This window comes from Quercus suber, unplaced genomic scaffold (assembly GCF_002906115.3).
Source record: "Quercus suber isolate HL8 unplaced genomic scaffold, Cork oak 2.0 scaffold_207, whole genome shotgun sequence".
NCBI lineage: Eukaryota > Viridiplantae > Streptophyta > Magnoliopsida > Fagales > Fagaceae > Quercus > Quercus suber.
The window spans coordinates 756279-777462 of NW_027069665.1; the positions used below are offsets into that span (position 1 = coordinate 756279).

Consider the following 21184-nt stretch of genomic DNA (forward strand, 5'->3'; position numbering starts at 1 on the left):
TCCCCACCGCCCCCTTCACCTCCTCACTCTCCCCTTTCACCACCACCACACTATACACATTCTCACCACCCAACACACCCACCAAAGCCTCGTCAACACTCTCATCATCACTGCCAAAATCAACGGCCCCAATCAAAGACCAAATTGGACCAAAATTCACGAGTTTTACTGATAAAGTATTGTATTTGTGAGGTTGTGTTGGAAGTCAATTTGGTCAATTCATAAAAAATCAAAGACTCTAGGGTTTCCGCGTTGGAATTGTTGAAATTTACAAAGATTGCTTAGAAATGGCAAGGGAATGAAAGCAAGGGGTTGTTACTGGATCCGATTTGGGACAAAGAGGGAATCGATTTTGCGAAAGGGAAGTTGAGCGCGGTGGATTTCGACGAATTTATAGAGGAAACAGAAAGCGAAGATGAAAGAGATGAGGACTGAGAGAGTGAGAGTGTGGCACTTAAGTCCAGGTTTGGTTTTTCGAATTGTTGATTTAAGGCCTAAGTTTGATTCGAATGGTTGGTGTGTGTGTTATGGTTGTGGTTATGGAGGTATTGTTGAAGTGAAAGAAGCTTCTTTGCTTTTTGAAGGTTGAACTCCCAAAGTGACTGTCTATGAGAGAGAGAGAGAGAGAGAGAGAGAGAGCGTCATCGGAGAGAGCAGATGGGGTTTTAGGTCTGAAGAGAGGAGAAAGTAGATGAGAAAGAGAGAAGGAAGAGAGAGAAGAGAAGAGAAATAATGAGAGAGAGGAGAGAGAAATTTTGGGGAATTAAAAAGTATGAGAGAGAGTGTATTAAAAAATTATATTTGTTTATACCATTTAACTACATTACCATCATATATTTACAATGGTACTGTAGCACTATGATAAACAAAATAAAAAATAAAAATAAAAAATTTTACATTTTTACATGTTTAGCATTCCAACTGCTGAGCTACTTTGGACCTCTCATGCTAAATTTTCCTTATATTTGGCATATGCTATACCAATTGTGAATGCTCTAAGCCAAAGATAGATTTTGAAGAGAGCCAAATCCTAATATGAGACTGGAAAGGAGGGCACGGGTAATCAGGGCCGGTTGGCTAGGTAAAGCAATTAATGCAATCGCCTAAGGCCCCAAATAAAAAAAAGGCCCCCACTTGTAAAAAAAAAAAAAAAATTATATATATAATATATTTATCTATATATTTTAATTTAAAAAAAAATTAAGCACGTTTATTGGTCAATAAAATGCATTAAAAAGGTCCCATTGTATCCTAAAATGAAAAAGATTAAAAAGGAAAAACTAAAAATAGACAAACTTCAGCTAACAAAATTAAATTGTAGGAGACAAATTTATTAACTCATTCTTGAAATATGCTAAAATCAAAATTAATAGCAAACAAATTCATTAATAATACAACGTATTGTTGTGAAATATGCTATATTAGAGATTATAAATTTCAAAAACAAAAGAAAAACCTCTCATCTCTTTATCTCTCTACCTCTCCATCAATATTCTTACGGTCTTACCTTTCTTTTCTTCATCTTCATCTTGATTCTTGATCTTTTTCCATAAACTCGGTCATTTTAGCTTGAAATTTCTCTTTGTTGAGTCCAGGCTCCTGCGTACCAATCTACAGTCATAGGTATTCTTCTTCAGTCTCCCCCTCTTTCTCTTTGTCTTTCCGAAAATGAAGACTCATAGTCTTCTTCTTTTTTCTTTTTTTTATGAGGAACAAGACTCATAGTCTTCTAGACTTCTATTTATTTCACCTAAATTTTATATATATATATATATATTGTTTGTTTCACACTTTCATTGATGCACTGCACAATTGTTTGATGGGATGGGACACGTTTTTTGTAGCTATGATAGCTTTTCTATTCTGCCTCTCTTTGGACCTTTGCCATGATAATTGATAGGACACATTTTTTCTTTAAAACTTAGCCATAGGATGATAGGAGTAGTGGAGTAGCTGACGGTTTCTCACTTTTTTTTTATTTTTTTATAATCTGACACTTTATCTATTATTATAAATTATTATATCAATTAATAATTTGATGTGTATCATGTCAACTCATTTTTATTATAGTGACACTAATTTATTAAATCATACATTAAATTAATTTTTATTTGTGCAGGTTTTAACTTTAAATTGGTCATGGCTTTAAGGTCTACTATGTCACAAGAAAGATTAAATGAATTAGCTATATTATCAATTGAAAAAGAAATGTTAAAAGAACTTAAATACAAAAACTTAATTAGTCATTTTGCATCTCAAAATGCAAGAAAAATAAATTTTAAATAAAAAAAATTCAATATATATATATATATATTATTTGATTAATATTTAATTATAAAAATGCCTCATTTAAAATTTTTGCCTAAAGCCCCAAAAGTTATTAAGCCGGCCCTGCGGGTAATCTAAAGAGAAGACTTATAATATGTGGTTGGAAAGTAAAAAGAACCGACTAAGCTAATGCTAAAAGTCAAAACTAAAATGCTAAAAGTAAAATTTAAAAGAATGTGTAAAATTGAGAGAGGGCATAGATCTAGAGAGACACGGAAATGACACAAATTGGGGCGATATTGATGCGTAAAAAGCACCGACTAAGCTAATGCTAAAAGTCAAAACTAAAATGCTAAAAGTCAAAGTTAAAAAGAATGTGTAAAATTGAGAGAGAGGGCATAGACATGGAGAGACACGGAAATGACACAAATTGGGGCGATATTGGTGCTATTACACACGCTTTCTCTCTTTGTCGCAACTGCAACTCACAAATGCTTTATGCGGCAAATAATGATGTGACTACCACATAGATTCCCCATTTTTTTCTCCCAGTAATTCGCCGCAAAAGACAGTTGTATCTAAAGTGTCACAAATGCATTATTAGGTGCACAATCGTTTGTAATAATTCACAATATTTTTACAATATTTTCATAATAAATTCTAAATAGTAAGTTGTTATTGATTTTAATTTAAATATACTACTATTTTTTTTTTCATTATTAACAACCAAAAACAAAATTTTACTTAAAATTTATTATGAATATATGCATAACCTACCACTTAGGACGAACTCTTACACAAAAGCCAATGAATCTTATTTAATTGTTATTTAATTGTGACAAAGTTTATAGAATAACGTGTATGTATGGACTTTTTGTTGTTTGGATTGTTTTGTCATAAGAAAAATTTCAGGACTATAACTTGTGACACAATTTGTTTACGTTGTAAGTTGTAAATGGTAGAGAAAAAATATGAAGTCCATTTGATTTTATAACTTAATCACCCACAATTTATCATATGAATAAGTTGTAGTTTTAACATTACTCTTTGTTATAGCCATATACAACTTCTAGTCTTCTATGATATATCAGCCGTTTGACATTACTTCACGTGCATACTTAATAAAAATGCAAAGAGAGAGACAGAGGTTTTAAATGCGACCACGGGATTGACATCCAACGTTTCCTCTGACTGAAACGGAGAAAGAGAAAGAAACAAACAACAACGTTCATATTGTTCACGAGTTAGTTTTTGTTTGGTTTTTGGTTTTTGGTTTTCTTTTTTCCTTTTTTTTTGTTGTAAAATTTTGTTTGTTTAAACAGAAAGAAAATGAAACAAAAGAAAGAATGTCTATGTCTGTCTTAAAATAGAATATGAAAGCCGACCATTCCGGGATCTAGTGGCTCTAGGATTATGTCACCTAATTCTCCGCGTTCTTCTTCTTATTTTTTTTATTTTTAAAATTTTCTAAACAATCAAACGGTTTAAAGCCATTGCCAATAATAGCTTCTCAACCTTCTGGGTCCCAAGTCCCAACCACAATTTCATTCTGAATGATACACATAAACAAGAAAAATAATGAAAACCCACTTCAAGAATTCCATTTTCTTTTTATTTTTCTTCTAGATGATTATGCTGATCTCTATTTTACCAGAAAGAAAGAAATTGGCTTTTGTACATACATTTGTTTCAACTGTCTGTTACAAAGTCTGTTTCTTTTATGTGATTTAATCAGCAAAGAACGTGATGCTTGAATATAGAAATGGAACCCTTCTTCGTTATTTTGGCCTAGCTGTACCTCATGGATAACCATAACGAAGATACAACGCCAATTGTTCCGATCCATTACAATTTGGAGGTTCATTTTTCTTAACTCTTCTTCTTAATTTGTTCTTAAAAACTGTAGTATATATATGTGTGGCATTTGCCAACTTTTTTTCCTTGTTAATGACAGATGGGGTCCTTAGATGGAAGAGCAGTGATTGAATTTGAGGATGAGAGCCTAGTTAGTCCTGCTGCTGCATCAGTTTCTACAAACAAAAATTCTTTTCATGAGATTACGCATATATCTGCTGCTACTTCAGCAAAAGGTTATAAACAATACATGAGGAATAGTGTGATCGATAGCATCAAGATCGTAATTTTCTCAGCCAAAATCAACATACTCATGCCACTTGGCCCTCTAGCAATCTTGGTTGATAAAATGTCTGGCAGTCATGTGAGCAAACTGTGTTTATGCACATTAATTAGTATCTTCTTCTACATCATTTTTATATGGATGATATATTGTGTTTTGTTTTGATGATTTGTTTCTTCAATTACATTTCAGGGTTGGGTCTTCTTTTTAAGCTTATTGGGTATTATACCTTTGGCTGAACGTCTAGGCTATGCTACAGAGTAAGCTATCTCACATCTTATCTATAATGTTAGCCGAGTACTTTTTCGTTTCAGTGAAATTCTAACTTTGCATTTATTTGGATTGACAAATGAAGTATTTTACAATGCTTGGGCTTGCTTTGATGCAGGCAGCTGGCTTGCTTTACTGGACCAATAGGTAATTTTATTGCTAAATTTCTCCACTTGTAAATCTTTAATACTCATAAAACATGAATTTTTTTTAGTAAGTGTAACATGAAGTTTTAGTTTATGTTGATCTGTTATGCAAAATTTCAACACAAATTCTGTCCTTTTGTGTGATTTTAAGCTTTGTTTCATTAACATTAACATTAACATTAACAGAGTATTGACTGATAAAACAATGATAGCATAGTTTAAAAATAGGCATAAACACATACATTGAACTAATGAATTGGGGAAGGCACATCATTACGTGTTATTTGGTAAAAAGTTAGTTTTCATATGTTGTTGTATTCATCTTAAATACTAATGTTGCACTGAAAGTTGTTTATTACATAAATTTAAATACCCTGAAAGTATGCACCATTAGCATGAAGTTTATTAAATGATATTGCAAGAGAGAATAATAATTTCCATTTCATGAGAAAGATTCTTTTCATTTTTCCTTTGGGGCCCATTTGGTTGAAGATTTCTAATATCGTTGTTTAAAATGATATGAGAACTGTGGTTTAAAAAGTATTGTGAAAACATGTTTCAAATAACATGTTTCAGTGTGTGAAAAAATATAATTGTACGTTTGGTATGTGTGTGTGTGTTTTTTTTGTAAAGCTGACAAGCAATTAATATTTTTTTTATTTGAGGAGAGAGAGAAGTCGGTTTGTGTTATCTCTTCTGTCGCTAAATGTTGTGTGTTAATTTATGTTAGTCTTGATGGCTCACTTGATAACATGTTGTCCTTTTTTCCAATAATCTAGAGAAATCCATCCTGTTTATTGACAATAGATCTGGATTAGATCAGGCCAATTAGGATGTATTAGGCTATGCATTTTTTAATGGGTTCCTTGAACCATGCTTAATTGCTTACTAATGGAGGCTGAATTAAAACCTTATTCCCACAATCTCCACTTATAAAAGTTACATGGGTTTTGTGTGTGTATGTGTCACTGTGACTAATAATTTTCTATTTTGGATAAATTGTTATCCCTTCATTTGAGCTTTGCAGTTGGAGGTCTTCTAAATGCTACTTTCGGAAATATTACAGAATTGATAATATCAATTTATGCATTGAAGAGTGGCATGATACGTGTTGTTCAACAGTCATTACTGGGCTCAATTTTGTCTAACATGTTGTTGGTGCTTGGATGCGCATTTTTCAGTGGTGGAATTGTGTTTTATGAGAAGGAACAAGTGTTCGATAAGGTATGTTTTTCATCACTGGAGGAGCATATTTACTATTTAGCCTTTGAAACAAAAGAACCATATTTGGTTGACTACACTTTCGCTCTTGATTCATTCAAATCTTGGTTAAAAATAATGTTCAAATTATTCTATTCTTCTCAGGCAACTGCTTCAGTTGACTCTGGTTTGCTGTTAATGGCAGTCATGGGACTACTATTTCCCGCTGTCCTTCATTCTACACACACAGAGTTACATTTTGGGAAGTCAGAGTTAGCTCTTTCAAGGTTTAGTAGTTGTATTATGCTTGTGGCATATGCTTCCTATCTTGCTTATCAACTGAAGAGGCAGAAGAATCAATACATCCCAGTTGATGGGGTGAGTACTTTGATATCAAATTCTTACATACGTTCTCTTTGGATCTTTGCTTTTGATGTTTGACATTGAACACATTACACAATGTTTACTAATTTTACACCGTCAATCTTCTATAGGGTACTGATAAAAGTTTAAATCATTGTATTATCATAATTTGTAATGTGGATCTGTTACCAATTTATTGTTTTGTAAACACATGATGAATTCCTTTAGGTTCAAAAATTATGCTTAGAACTAGTACTAAATTTTTGATATTGCTTTTCTAGCTGTTTCTATTCATAGTAAGTTTCTTATAATTGCATCAGATCAACATGTATTAGATAAGTTTGTATATTTATTATGATATGTGTGAGATTAATAAGAAGATCCAGTCCATGATCAAATAAGAAACATATAGTGTGTAAGCTTAAGCAAACAGTAGAATGGTATGGATAGACTAGGTTGTAATAGAATATTCATTCAGTTCTTATGTAAGCTCTTGAAAGCTTGTTCAAGTTTCTACTTTCATCTGTTATTAATGGTTTGTCCTATAAATGGAATAAATTCAGGGAGAGACTCAGACTGAAGAAGGTTCGGATGATGAAGAAGCTCCTGAAATCTCTATGTGGGAATCAATAATATGGCTATCTATTTTGACTGCATGGGTTTCATTCCTCTCAGAATATTTAGTTAATGCCATAGAGGTAATTCTATGTTGTGAATCTGTGCTATTCTTTGCACATCTTTAATATATCTTCTATTGGGATATTGATGGATATTGATAGAGGTAACTTCTGAAGATGAAAACTCATATTTTTTTACCCCTTGGTGGAAATGGTGTCTATTTCTTTATTTTAAAACTGTCTTAACTAAATTATTATTGATCTTTGATGGATTTTGTTCATCAGATTTCCAGTAGTTTTTTCAACAAAAAGAACCCTTCATCTTCCTCTAATTTATACATAATTTGCATTTCTTTTTAAACAAATGTCTTCTTATATAATAAATATCTTTTTTAGTTTCTTGTATAGTGGAGGGAATTGGTTTGTATCTTTTATGTAGTTCTGGGATTTTCTTACAATAGAAGTCATTAATCATTATGCGTTCAGGGGGCATCTGCTTCACTAAAAATCCCGGTAGCATTTATCAGTGTTATTTTGCTCCCAATCGTTGGGAATGCAGCAGAGCATGCAGGTGCCGTTATGTTTGCCATGAAAGACAAGCTTGTAAGTGCTTATACTGCTAGTGGAATTCTACAACTATGCATGACCAATCATACTTTTTTAATGTACTGAAGTTTTAATTTACTCAATATCTTATGTAGGATATATCTTTGGGAGTGGCAATAGGCTCATCAACACAGATAGCTATGTTTGGGGTGAGTTTCAAACATTATATAGTGATCATTTATTTCTTCTTAATGCCATTTTCTTTTTGAGTGCAACCATAGCAAATTTTATTTATGCCCCTTACCAAAAAAACCATTTTATTCTTGCTTTGATGTATACATTTTTCCAACTTGGAGGAAATGATCCTAGCTATATTCTTTGTAAAAGTAAATAAAAAGAACAAAAAAAATAATATATATATATATATAGGAAGAATTTATTTGGGTTTCTTTTAATATAAGATATGGTCTTTGTGAACTGAAGTACATTTTTCATCTTTCTTGTGAATTGCTGAAAATGTGTTGAAAGGTGCTTCTTTTTCTCTTTGTCGATTGTGGCAGAACTTGGAATGGTTATTTTGGAATGATGAACGGAAATATTCTTGCATTGTCTGGCCAATTAGGTTGAAACTCTCTCAAAAAAAAAAAACAAAAAAACAAAAAAAGCTTATTATAGTTTTGTAACAGTCCTAAGGAGTGTTTGATCTGCTTAAAATGCTTAAGCACCATGGTTACTTACAAATCTTGTCAGTACTATGGGGTAGTCCATTGTTATATGTAACACTTTTTCTTGCCCTCTTTGTGTTAAGTATCCACTGACTCATATAAAATGGTTGCTATGACTGCAGATTCCCTTTTGTGTGGTCGCTGGTTGGGTCATGGGGCGTCCCATGGACTTAAATTTTCAACTTTTTGAGACAGCTACACTTTTTATAACTGTTCTGGTGGTAGCCTTCATGGTGCAGGTAGGCAGTTGAACCTTCATTGTGTTAGATGACTGTTATTCTGGGAAAAGATCAATCTACATTAATATTTAGCAATGAGAAGACATTTTATAACTATAATGTTCTAATAGTGTTTTACCACACAAAATGTGACAGACACACACAAACATTAAAATTTGTAGTGCCTTTTGTCTGAAAATTTTTACCTTCTTTGGATTGTTCTTTACATAACTACCATTTTGACCATGCAGGATGGAACTTCTAATTACTTAAAAGGACTAATGCTCGTTCTTTGCTACCTAATAGTTGCTGCAAGTTTCTTTGTACATATAGACCCTTCTTCAATTGGTTAGTTATCACCTATTTTACACATAACTATTAGAAATTTTGAATTGTGTTCACTCATTACTATTTATGCCCACAGCGTTAGTTTATTTCTTAAATATTATGCTTTCAATATCTTTTGCAACAAGAAAAATTATAATTTTTTAGTAGTTCCTCATTTTGGATAATCAGTTTGTTCTTGGAAAACAAAGAAGAATAATTTCTTAATTAATGGATTGCCAGTTTCTCTCACACACACACACTCTCAAAGACATCAGTGTGCTCTAAATTTTTTGTTTATGCTTTAACTAAAACACACTGGGAATATGGTTTTGCAGCAGACAAGCCCCCTAAACCAAGTCATTGAGGACATTGTATTATAAAGTGAATCTGCTAAAGATCAAGCCCCACTTTGTGCAGTGATGAAGTGTTTTTGCAGAAACTCCCTAAAACATAGTCAATTCATGGGTAAACTTTAAGAAGGTTGATATTTGGAAGCTCAAGGTTTATCTTGTCAGTGCATAGCATCCAACATTGAACCATTCCAAGATCCAAGTTTAAGGTGTTCTTTAGTGCACTTCTTTGATGCGGTGGGCAATGGATACTTTCTTGTCCCTCACGGACAACTAAAGAAAAATTGTTTGAATATAGGATCTAGGTTTTGTATTGAATTTCACAGGGTAGGAATAGTTGAAGTCAAAATGTGAGAAGTCTCAAGGATACTCTTCTTTTTTTGGTTACTAACTAGTAACTGCTGATACAAAGTGGACTTATTTTTTCATCTATATGTTTTGTCTCTTACTTCTCCATTTAATCAAGGCAAGTATAGTGTATACTATGGAGAGGTCTTATTATTACATATTATATACACATTGGGAAAGTTGTCTACTATTTTAACATTGTTAAATGGATTGCCACTCAGCCTTCTACCAGAATATATTGTTCCTAGTCTAGGCTTTAATTTTGTGTTTTTTTTATTTTGTTTTTGTTTCCCCTCCCACCGCCCACCCCTTTTCCTATCAAGTAGGACAAAAATTGAATTGTCCTTTGATCATTCTTTTTGGTTCTATTTCGGATTCCTGTCATGAAAGGAAAGTATAAAGAAAGTTCTCAATCCTTGTTTTTATCACAAGGAAACTGCCTGGAAAGAAATGAAAAAGAGGATAGCGGTGTAGTATGCTGTTGGAATATACAAGGAACTTTGTCGTGTTTAGAGCTTTAATTACTCAGGAGAGGGCCTCCTCTATAATTGGAAGAGTGTAATAGTAAGAATTTCAGAACTAGGATTGTGAAAGTGTAAATCTCAGCTCACATAGATGGAGCGACCCTTGGAAAACATGGGGGGTGAGATTGTTGGTAATCTCTCTGATTGCTTTCTGCTACTTAGCCAAATTTTTCTAGTGATTTCAATCATATCAATGATAATTTTTGCATGTGTTGATGGTCCAAATGGTAAAGATCCTACTAACAAAGACAAACGTGGTGGTGATGGTGGTGGCTGCGGAGGTGGAGGTGGTGATTGTGGTGGTGGTGATTGTGGTGGTGGTGGTGGTGGTTGTGGTGGTTGAGAACGGCACTGTCTTCAACCCTTGTGTCATTAATATTCAATGCATACCTCTTCTATAGGCCTGTCATATGCTGATCCTCCAGACTACATGTTAAAATCTGTGGTACAGTTTTAGTTGAGGTCGAAAGGCCTTATAAATATGTTGTATGCTGGGTTGTTTGCAGCTCATACTGCTTGTGGATTCTGTGTCTGTGTTTTGAGCTTGTCTTTTGGTTTGTATGTAGCGTTGTATACTCAGTGTTTTCATTAAACAAATTCTTAATCATCCAAGAATTTGTATAAGAATTATTTGATTAGTTATGGGCTCGAGTTACCTCAACTGGTAAAATCTCTTACCGTCCAATAAGACATTAAGTGTTCGAACCTTGCCTACACCAAAATGCTCAAAACTAATTGGTGTATTAGCTTGATGATAAAGAACAAATATCATAGAGAGGGGCATAAATTGAAAATTTATCCTATTTATTTAAAAAAATATATTTAAATAGTTTATAAGATAAGTTTGGGTATTATGTCTTTGGGCCTACTTGAAGGTTTTAAGGCTTAAGGAAGAGTTAAGACCTTCCTTTTTTTTTTTCTTTTTTCTTTTTTTCTTTTTTCAAGAATGAGGAAGAGTTATGACCTAGAAGGAAATATGTTAGTGGGCTATAAGCCCTAAGCTTCAGCCTAAATCAAAAAAATAAAATAAAATAAATAATATTATCATATATATTATATAATAAAAATTAGACTTAGAAGCCGTGGCTGTATCAAGTGACTACACCAAATTGCAGCAATTTAAAATCAATGGTAAATTGTAAATAAAACTTGGGGGTGATTGGATTTTACACCCTAAAGTTTTAGAATTTGGATTTTACCCCCTGAAGTTTGGTGATATTTAGATTTTACACTCTAACGTTTCAAAATTTCGATTTTACCCCCTATATTTTTGCAGTGTTTGGATTTTACCTCCTAAAATTTTGGGATGTTTGAATTTTACACCCTAAAGTTTCAGAATTTGAGAGTGTAAAATCCAAACAACCCTAAACTTTAGAGGGTAAAATCCAAATTCTAAAATGTCAAAGTATAAAATCCAAACATCCCAAACTTCAAGGGGTAAAATTCAAATCTTGAAATTTCAGGGTGTAAAATTCAATCACTCCCAAACTTTAGAAATGTAATTTGCAATTTACCCTAAAATCAATTTTTAAGATAGACACAAATTCTTAATTATTTTTATTATCAACCTTTCCTCTATTTATCTTTGGATAGACACAAAAGCATCTTATTTGTTCTTATCAACGTCTATAATCTTCGTATAAACACAAAATTTTTAATTTTCTTATCAACTTTCCTCTATTTATCTTTGGATAGACACAAAAACTTAATGTTAATATCAAGTTTTTTTTTTTTTTTCTTCACGTTATAAATAATCTACAAATTTTCTTTTCTTTTTTTTAATACACAATTTTTATCCCATAAAAACAAAAACAAAGAAATTTAAGTCCTACAACGAAGAGATATTTTTGGATAGACTCAAGCCCAGTAGCTAAGAGGTTTTTTTGGATAAATCAAATAGAACATTTTTTTTTAGATAAAAAAAAATAGTTGTACGTTAAAGAAAGAATAAACCCTATTAGCTAAGTTTTAAAAAATATAAAATTCTATTTCAACTAAAATTCTATTTTAACTAAAATTTTGTTTCCCTTTTTTCTTTTCTTTTTTTCCATTTTGTTCATCACTTGATTTATTGAGATTCATAAAAGAGGGTTTTATGAAACCAAACATGTGGAGCATAAAATGCTAGGTATTTTTTTATTTTCCTCCCAAATTTTTGGTGGGTTTTACTTATTTGTCAAAAACATTGTTGAGACCCAATCGGCATGACAATAAATTCTTAGAATTATAAACGTTGATAGGATTGTAGAGTGTGAAAGATAGAAAATGTTCATAATACAAGATGAGGAATTATGTAGATAACTTTTTATTAAACATGAAGTTTTGTTAGATTAGCAAAGAGGTTGACATAAACTAAGAAGGCATGTAAAGATCTCATATTTAATCATCTCAAGTAAGTTTACTCAATGCATAGGTTAATACTCATTCCTTCTTCGTTTACGTTATACATCAAGAAATTTTTTTTTTTTTTAATCAATATAGAAATTCTACTCTTACTTAATCTAAGTGTATATGTGTGAAACTATCTTCTAGAGACCTAAACCCCGACCTTTGCACCCCGCACCTCACAACACTTAATTAATACTTGTAAAGTAACCATCACGCCAAGGTGCATGGTGATACATCAAGAAAGTTGAAATAGTGCTAAAATGTTATGTTTTATCTCCTCAAAATGGTCATTTATTAAAAGAGTATTAAGTAATTTCCATTTGATTTATTCTAGGTGAAACTCTATTAAACTTTCAACTTTGAAGTGCTTCAATAATTGTTGAGATAATTTTGATAATGTGAGTAAAATATATAATTTATACTTTCATTTATTATTAGTTTGTTATCGAAGATTAAACTCTATTGCTAATAATTTACTATGAATAAAANGCCAAGGGTGCATGGTGATACATCAAGAAAGTTGAAATAGTGCTAAAATGTTATGTTTTATCTCCTCAAAATGGTCATTTATTAAAAGAGTATTAAAGTAATTTCCATTTGATTTATTCTAGGTGAAACTCTATTAAACTTTCAACTTTGAAGTGCTTCAATAATTGTTGAGATAATTTTGATAATGTGAGTAAAATATATAATTTATACTTTCATTTATTATTAAGTTTGTTATCGAAGATTAAACTCTATTGCTAACAATTTACTATGAATAAAACTATATTTTCTAAGTTCTAAAAATTTTTAAATTATACTTCAGTTAAAATTCTGTTACCAAATGTTTCAAGTAATTTAAAATAAATTTAATATTTATTTAGATTTTACCATAGTAAAAAGTGACTCAATACATGTATGTATTACATGTTTCAAAATTAATTAGTTTTTATCATGTGGCTCACAAATTATTAATATAGTTTCAATATATATAATTTTTAATTAAACCGTACATCGCACGGGCATAATACCAATTAATAATAAATTTAGATGCGACTAACGGTCTAGTGTAGTCTACTAAAATTTTATAAATAAAAGTGGGAGGAAGGGAGGCAAATTGGAGAGTTGGATGCCGTAGGAGGATTTCTCAACCCAAAATTCAGTGTGAACAAGGTAAGAACGAAAATCCAAAAAAGCTAGGTAGAAAAAAGATCTAGAATTTATTTAGAAAAACAAATCTGGAATTTATTTTGAAAAAGAATAAATCTAAGAAATTAATTTTGATTTTATTTATAAAAAAAGATAAAATAAACAGATGATCAAAATAATCATCACGTGAACAAATAATAAAGTAGAATTACAGCATGTTAATAACCAAATAAACAAATTAAAACAAGATTAGAATAATATATACCTGCATAAAAGAACAAACAAGAGGGGATTTTCTTTAGGCCTCGTTTGGGAGGAGGGAATAGAATGGAATGGAAATAAATAAAAAGAATATACGACAAAAAAAAAAGGGGTCTATAGCCGCGTTTAGACCCCAAAAATGCAGTTATAGGATATAGCTGCGTTTCTTATAGCCGCGTTTACAAACCAGGCCTATACTAGTTGCGTTTTTAGAAAATGCTGCTATAGACCCGCTTTAAGCTATGTTTAAAAACGCGGATATAGGTTTTTCTTTTTTCTTTTTTTTTTTCCCTGCTATCACAAACAGAAACTTAGGATTTTTTTACATCACAAAATTACAAGTTCCATAAGCAAGGATTTTTTAGATCACAAAATCACAAGTTCCCAACAAAAAATTGCCAAAAGATATACAAGATTTTGTACATCACAAAAAATATACAAGGATTTTTTACAAGAAGGATTTCCTCCCTCTTCCCTAACTTGTTGCTTATACTGGCACCGGTTTGATGCAAATGAGGTATTTTTGGAAATATATTATGGGAAGCTTCAATTTGATAGGTTTGGACCACAAAAATTTCACACAAACAAAGAGAATCCAAATTGAGATTCATAAAAGAGGGTTTTATGAAACCAAACATGTGGAGCATAAAATGCTAGGTATTTTTTTATTTTCCTCCCAAATTTTTGGTGGGTTTTACTTATTTGTCAAAAACATTGTTGAGACCCAATCGGCATGACAATAAATTCTTAGAATTATAAACGTTGATAGGATTGTAGAGTGTGAAAGATAGAAAATGTTCATAATACAAGATGAGGAATTATGTAGATAACTTTTTATTAAACATGAAGTTTTGTTAGATTAGCAAAGAGGTTGACATAAACTAAGAAGGCATGTAAAGATCTCATATTTAATCATCTCAAGTAAGCTTACTCAATGCATAAGGTTAATACTCATTCCTTCTTCGTTTACGTTATACATCAAGAAATTTTTTTTTTTTATTAATACAATATAGAAATTCTACTCTAACTTAATCTAAGTGTATATATGTGTGAAACTATCTTCTAGAGACCTAAACCCCGACCTTTGCACCCCGCACCTCACAAGCACTTAATTAATACTTGTAAAGTAACCATCACGACAAGGGTGCATGGTGATACATCAAGAAAGTTGAAATAGTGCTAAAATGTTATGTTTTATCTCCTCAAAATGGTCATTTATTAAAAGAGTATTAAAGTAATTTCCATTTGATTTATTCTAGGTGAAACTCTGTTAAACTTTCAACTTTGAAGTGCCTCAATAATTGTTAAGATAATTTTGATAATGTGAGTAAAATATATAATTTATACTTTCATTTATTATTAAGTTTGTTATCGAAGATTAAACTCTATTACTAACAATTTACTATGAATAAAACTATATTTTCTAAGTTCTAAAAATTTTTAAATTATACTTCACTTAAAATTCTATTACCAAATGTTTCAAGTAATTTAAAATAAATTTAATATTTATATAGATTTTACCATAGTAAAAAGTGACTCAATACATGTATGTATTACATGTTTCAAAATTAATTAGTTTTTATCATGTGGCTCACAAATTATTAATATAGTTTCAATATATATAATTTTTAATTAAACCGTACATCGCACGGGCATAATATCAATTAATAATAAATTTAGATGCGACTAACGGCCTAGTGTAGTCTACTAAGATTTTATAAATAAAAGTGGGAGGAAGGGAGGCATATTGGAGAGTTGGATGCCGTAGGAGGATTTCTCAACCCAAAATTCAGTGTGAACAAGGTAAGAACGAAAATCCAAAAAAGCTAGGTAGAAAAAAGATCTAGAATTTATTTAGAAAAACAAATCTGGAATTTATTTTGAAAAAGAATAAATCTAAGAAATTAATTTTGATTTTATTTATAAAAAAACGATAAAATAAACAAATGATCAAAATAATCATCACGTGAACAAATAATAAAGTAGAATTACAGCATGTTAATAACAAAATAAACAAATTAAAACAAGATTAGAATAATATATACCTGTATAAAAGAACAAACAAGAGGGGATTTTCTTTAGGCCTCGTTTGAGAGGAGGGAATAGAATGGAATGGAAATAAATAAATAAAATATACGACAAAAAAAAGGGGTCTATAGCCGCATTTAGACCCCAAAAATGCAGTTATAGGATATAGCTGCGTTTCTTATAGCCGCGTTTACAAACCAGGCCTATACTAGTTGCATTTTTAGAAAATGCTGCTATAGACCCGCTTTAAGCTACGTTTAAAAACGCGGATGTAGGTTTTTTTTTTTTCATTTTTTTTTTCCCTACTATCACAAATAGAAACTTATGATTTTTTTACATCACAAAATTACAAGTTCCATAAGCAAGGATTTTTTACATCACAAAATCACAAGTTCCCAACAAAAAATTGCCAAAAGATATACAAGATTTTGTACATCACAAAAAATATACAAGGATTTTTTACAAGAAGGATTTCCTCCCTCTTCCCTAACTTGTTGCTTATACTGGCATCGGTTTGATGCAAATGAGGTATTTTTGGAAATATATTATGGGAAGCTTCAATTTGATAGGTTTGGACCACAAAAATTTCACACAAACAAAGAGAATCCATAGAGATACATTTTCGAGCTTCTAAAAAATGACATGGGGAGTTAGAAAATAGGCATCATAAGCTTTCTATAATGATACTTTATAGTTAAACAGAGATCCAAAAGGCCAAAATGTAAGTTTATATAAATGGAAAGGATCATGCAAACCCCATAGAAAATGGCTCAAGATAAGATTGAGATGCCCAATTTAGTAAACGCAGCTATACGTCCAAGGGTGGAGCTGTGTTTTTCACAAACGCAATTCAAATTACCCCCTGTAGCTTCGTTTTTGTAAAACACAGCTAAAAATGCATTTTTTGTAGTTATAATTTTAGAATATTCTTCTCTTCCTTTGTTTGAGAGTTTTAATAGAGGGAATGAAAAAACTATTTCCTAGTTTGGGAGTTTAAGTGGGAGGAAATGAAATGGGTGGGAGGGAATGAAATGGGTAGGAAAGAACACTCATTCTTCTCTATTCCCTTAAAATCTCAAATTTTCATTCCCTCCAAAATTAGGAAAAATGGGAGGGAATAGAATTAGATTTAATAAATTTTTTAGTAAAACTCCCAAAATACCCCTATATATATTCAACATTTTATTTTAAAATTAGGGTCTAATAGTAATATTGTCATAAAATGATTCCATTCCATTCCCTCCATGTTACTCCCAAACAAGATTACTTACATTCCATTCATTTTCATTCCTTTCCATTCCTTTATTTTAAAACATCCAATCAAGGTTACTTAATTTCATTCCATTCCATTCTTTTTCCATTCATTTCCCTTTCTTAAATACATTTCATTCCATTCTATTTATTTCCATTCTCTTATGATCATTACATTTCATTTCATTCTATTCCCTTATCAACTCCCAACTGAAGCCTTAAAGACACTAGAGATTTTGGGATTGCAAAATCAATACTAGACTAAGAAAATAGTATTGATATCACTAATCTCTTGAATCTCTAAAGGAAAATCAGAAGTCTGTTGAAATTTTGAACTAAATAAAATGAACACGCATGATAAAGAATACCAAAATTTATAAAATCACTTTCATAAGGACTTTCTTGTTTATATCTTCTAATTAAATATATTTCTTTTTTCAAAAATAAAATTAGGTCTGGTTAATGGACACTTTTAGATTATTTGTTAATGAATCAATTTAGAAAACTTATAAATTATACATGTGAGGAAGGTATTAAGCACCCCACAATGCTTATCCAAAATGATAGTATCTCGTTTTGAATTTAATCTTAAATTTCACCATTTAAACAATAGCTAAAATATTTGACATTTGGTTTTAAAAAGAAATGATATTATGCATGTGCATGTGCAATAAAACAAAGCAAGCCTATCCTAAGATAACATGTGGATGTATGACATGTATGATCTATCCTAGGATGACATGTAGATGAATGACGAGTAGTCTATCCTAGGATGATATGTAAACAAATGACATGTGTAATTTATCCTTTGGAAAGCAAGATCAAAATAGCATAGTTAAGCAAGTAATTGGATGACATTTATTAAAAGGTAAATTGCATTATTGAATTAAATATAACTAACATCACTCCAAAGCATAGCCTAAGAAATCTAATTTTGCAATTCCCTTTTACAAAGTATTTTATCTCTTGCAAAAGGGACACAAATGTTTAATTACTCTAAAGTTTGATAATAATATCATTAATTTTATTATTTTTAAGGAAAATATTTTATTTGTGCACAAAACAATTAAAAATGCATTTTTATGATCCAAGGTCTTTTGTGCAATTTTTAAAAGTTTTGGAGGTCATTTTTGTGATTATGGAAAAGTTTTGGGGTTAAAAACATAATCTTGTGAAAGTTTAAGGTTGAAATGCAATCTTTACAAATTTTGGGGTTGATGCATAATTTTGAAAAATTTTGGGGTTGAAAGTGACTTCAGGTAATTGTGGGGCCCAAGTATAATTTTGGAAATTGTTCAATGTTCGTTTGGCATGAGTTTATAAGCTTAGTTTTTAGCTTTTATGTATAACTTTTTAAAATCTCACTTTTTTCAAAATAGACATATATTTTAACTCACTTTCAACAACAATAAAAAATTTAACAAAAAGTTAGATAAGTTGTTTCCAAATAAACAAGTATAAATTTGAGAGTTTTGGGAGTCAAGGTGTAATTTTGTGAATTTGTATGCTTATGGGTCCACGAGTTGGGCTTATGTGAATTTAGTTTGATTTTCAGGTTGGGCTTGACTGAGGCATGGGCTTGGAAGAGTTGAGTTTTAAGTTGAATTGGTCTTGAATCTCTTGATCATTTTACTCTTCGAGTGGGCTGAAGTTTGTGTGCTTTGTCCGAATGGGCTGGTGGAGTTTTATGCTAATAGGCTTGAAGTTATCAGGTTGGGCCAAACGTTGGGAGAGGGACATGATGGGCTTGGTGAAGGGAAAGGCCTTGAGGTGAGTTTTGTGTTGGGTTTGTGGGCTTAGGAAAACTGGGCTGGATTTCTAAAAGATTGAAGTAGTTGCTGTTTTGTGTTGGTGAGAAAGGGAAAAAGGAAGGATTTTTCTAAGGTGGTTTTCTGGTTATGTAGGGGAGGGTTTCCTTTTTTTTTTTTAGGTAGAGCTTGGTCTGGATTATAGTGGAAGGTAGTTTTTTTTTGGTTTGTTTCTGAGAATTTTCGGGTAGATAAAAGAAAGTGGGATTTTTCTATTTATTCCTGGGTTTTTGTTTTTTGGAGCTTTTAAATGGGTTGAAGATGACTAATGTATGGGGTTCTTGGGTAGAATAGAGGTCAGGGATGTTGGAGGATGAATACCCAAAGAGGAAGGGCTGAGGAGCCTTGGGTATGGGAGAATATTTATGAAATTTTGGGAATTCCAAGGGGCTGATGATTCTTGATGAACAGGGAAAAGTGAGGGTTTATATATGGGTTCCCTAGGGTTTTAGAGATTGTGGATAAGAATGGAATAGGATAAGAATGAATGATGTTACTACCATATTTTATCAACGAGGACACATATCATACTAATGGACTTCCTTAATTCACTAGTGCAATGATTAAAACCTAGACTGCAGTGCACTTAAGGAATTGTATGGACTTTAAATCAACCGTTAATAATTCACAATAAAATTTGACATGCCCATTAATTAAAATAAATAAACTTTTTTTTTGAGAAAGAATTAAAATAAATAAACTTGATCTCCTTATAAATCACATGTATGACCTAATAAAAATAAAGGGATCAAATATGATAAAGTAAATGGATCTGAATAAAAACAACATAAGTAATTTAAGAAAATTAGTTAAATTCCTTAATCAATTTAATGCTCTAATCTTAAAGACATGCTCAATGAAAGAGAGATCAAAATGGTATATTTAGTACCAAATTTTCATGGAAATTAGGGAAGAATATTAGCATGCATTCTTTAGAAAATTACATACTTTTTCCACAATATAAATGCAAATTTCATTAATTGAGTTATATCTCATTCGATTGAAGCCCGATTTTTGCCCATATGTAGTCAAATTAAAGGTAATATCATGATCTTATATATAACACCAAAATTAACCTAATTAAACGGTTATCATTCAATTAAAGATCAACCAAATTTAGCCAACCACATAGAAATGGATGAAAATCAACAAAAAATGGGGTACAACTATTAAAGTCATGAAATCCTTTAATTTAGGGCTAAAACTTCTATCGAAATTTGAAATTAGACAAAATATGATATCAACATGAGTTCATTTCAATTTGAAAAATGTTAAGAGATGAGGAGGTTGTAAATTGCTAAAAACGTGGAGTTATTGTGGGTTTGGCATCATCTTTATTTTGTTTTTTTGTTGAAAATGTAGTAATGTATATTTGTTTTTTGAAAGTGCGAGAAAATAAATAAGTTTCTAAAAAGCTGTAAAGCTTAACAAATAAGCTCAAGCCAAATGGAAACTTAGTCCACTGAATAGAAGTGAGCTTGGAAGCTGCTTAAATATTATTATGCTCTGTTTGTTTCAACAATAATGTTTTCTAAAAAATAAGTTATTTTTCAAAAAGCATTTTCTATGAAACTATCCCATTTTTCCTATGTTTGGTAGTAATCTTAAATGAGTTGAAAAACAATTTCTTAACTTCCGTTATTTAGCTTGCTTTGAGATTGAATTATTTTCTAAAAAGATTTAGTGGAAAACAATCTCTAAAAATAAGCCGTAATTTTTATGTTGACAAAATATAATTTTTCTTTGACTTTTTTTTTATACTACCAAACACCGAAAAATTATCTTTACACAAGGTTTTCCATAAAAAAAAACGGAGCTATAATAGTCTAGATTATAGGTATATATTGTAGGGTTAAATATAATAATACTCTTGAGGTTTAGGCTAATCTCAGCCAAATCAAAGAAATGTCAAAACTTACAAACTTGATCCTTAATCACCGTAAGAGAAGAGAAAAATGAGTAATGGTTTAGAAGTTTATGACTAAAATAGATTTAGAAATCAAAGGCCCGTTTGGTAAGAGATTTCTAGTAACGTTATTTGTATTTTTTATAAATACATGTAGGTAAAAAAATGTAAAAAAATGTGTAATATTGTTTAAACACTGTTTCAATGTTTATGTCTCGTTTGATATAACAACTCAAACACATGTTTTCAATTTTTAAATTATATTACATACATTTTTACATAATTTTTTACCCACACATATTTTCATATATATTTTCAAATAACAAAACACGTAATAACACTTCCAAACAATCATAACAAGCGGGCCAAATT

The 21184-nt window shown here is 31.0% G+C and overlaps 1 protein-coding gene across 4 annotated transcripts; it reads left to right on the plus strand.

Annotated features, from left to right (window-relative positions):
* The first annotated feature begins 1511 nt into the window (after window positions 1-1511).
* On the plus strand, window positions 1512-9749 carry LOC112036201 (vacuolar cation/proton exchanger 3). Of its 4 annotated transcripts, none has more exons than XM_065779407.1 (13): window positions 1512-1623; window positions 4004-4126; window positions 4223-4486; window positions 4598-4665; window positions 4794-4822; window positions 5849-6045; window positions 6187-6399; window positions 6948-7082; window positions 7488-7604; window positions 7703-7756; window positions 8395-8511; window positions 8742-8838; window positions 9153-9749. In XM_065779407.1, exons 2-13 carry the CDS (start codon window positions 4070-4072, stop codon window positions 9179-9181), a joined length of 1377 nt encoding a protein of 458 aa, XP_065635479.1. In that variant the 5' UTR covers window positions 1512-1623; window positions 4004-4069; the 3' UTR covers window positions 9182-9749. The 4 variants fall into 4 exon arrangements, with proteins under 4 accessions (XP_065635479.1, XP_023924773.2, XP_023924774.2 ...); XM_024069005.2 differs by lacking the exon at window positions 1512-1623 and adding an exon at window positions 3393-3511; XM_024069006.2 differs by lacking the exon at window positions 1512-1623 and having other exon boundaries at window positions 3593-4126; window positions 9156-9749.
* The last annotated feature ends 11435 nt before the right edge of the window (window positions 9750-21184 follow it).

Bases quoted from the DNA above. Each gene is read 5' to 3' on its own strand.
- LOC112036201 (XM_065779407.1), top strand. From the start codon at position 4,070: ATGGATAACCATAACGAAGATACAACGCCAATTGTTCCGATCCATTAC. The intron at 4,823-5,848 runs GTAATTTTATTG...TGAGCTTTGCAG, and splicing joins TTGCTTTACTGGACCAATAG to TTGGAGGTCTTCTAAATGCT. The intron at 8,512-8,741 runs GTAGGCAGTTGA...TTGACCATGCAG, and splicing joins TGGTAGCCTTCATGGTGCAG to GATGGAACTTCTAATTACTT.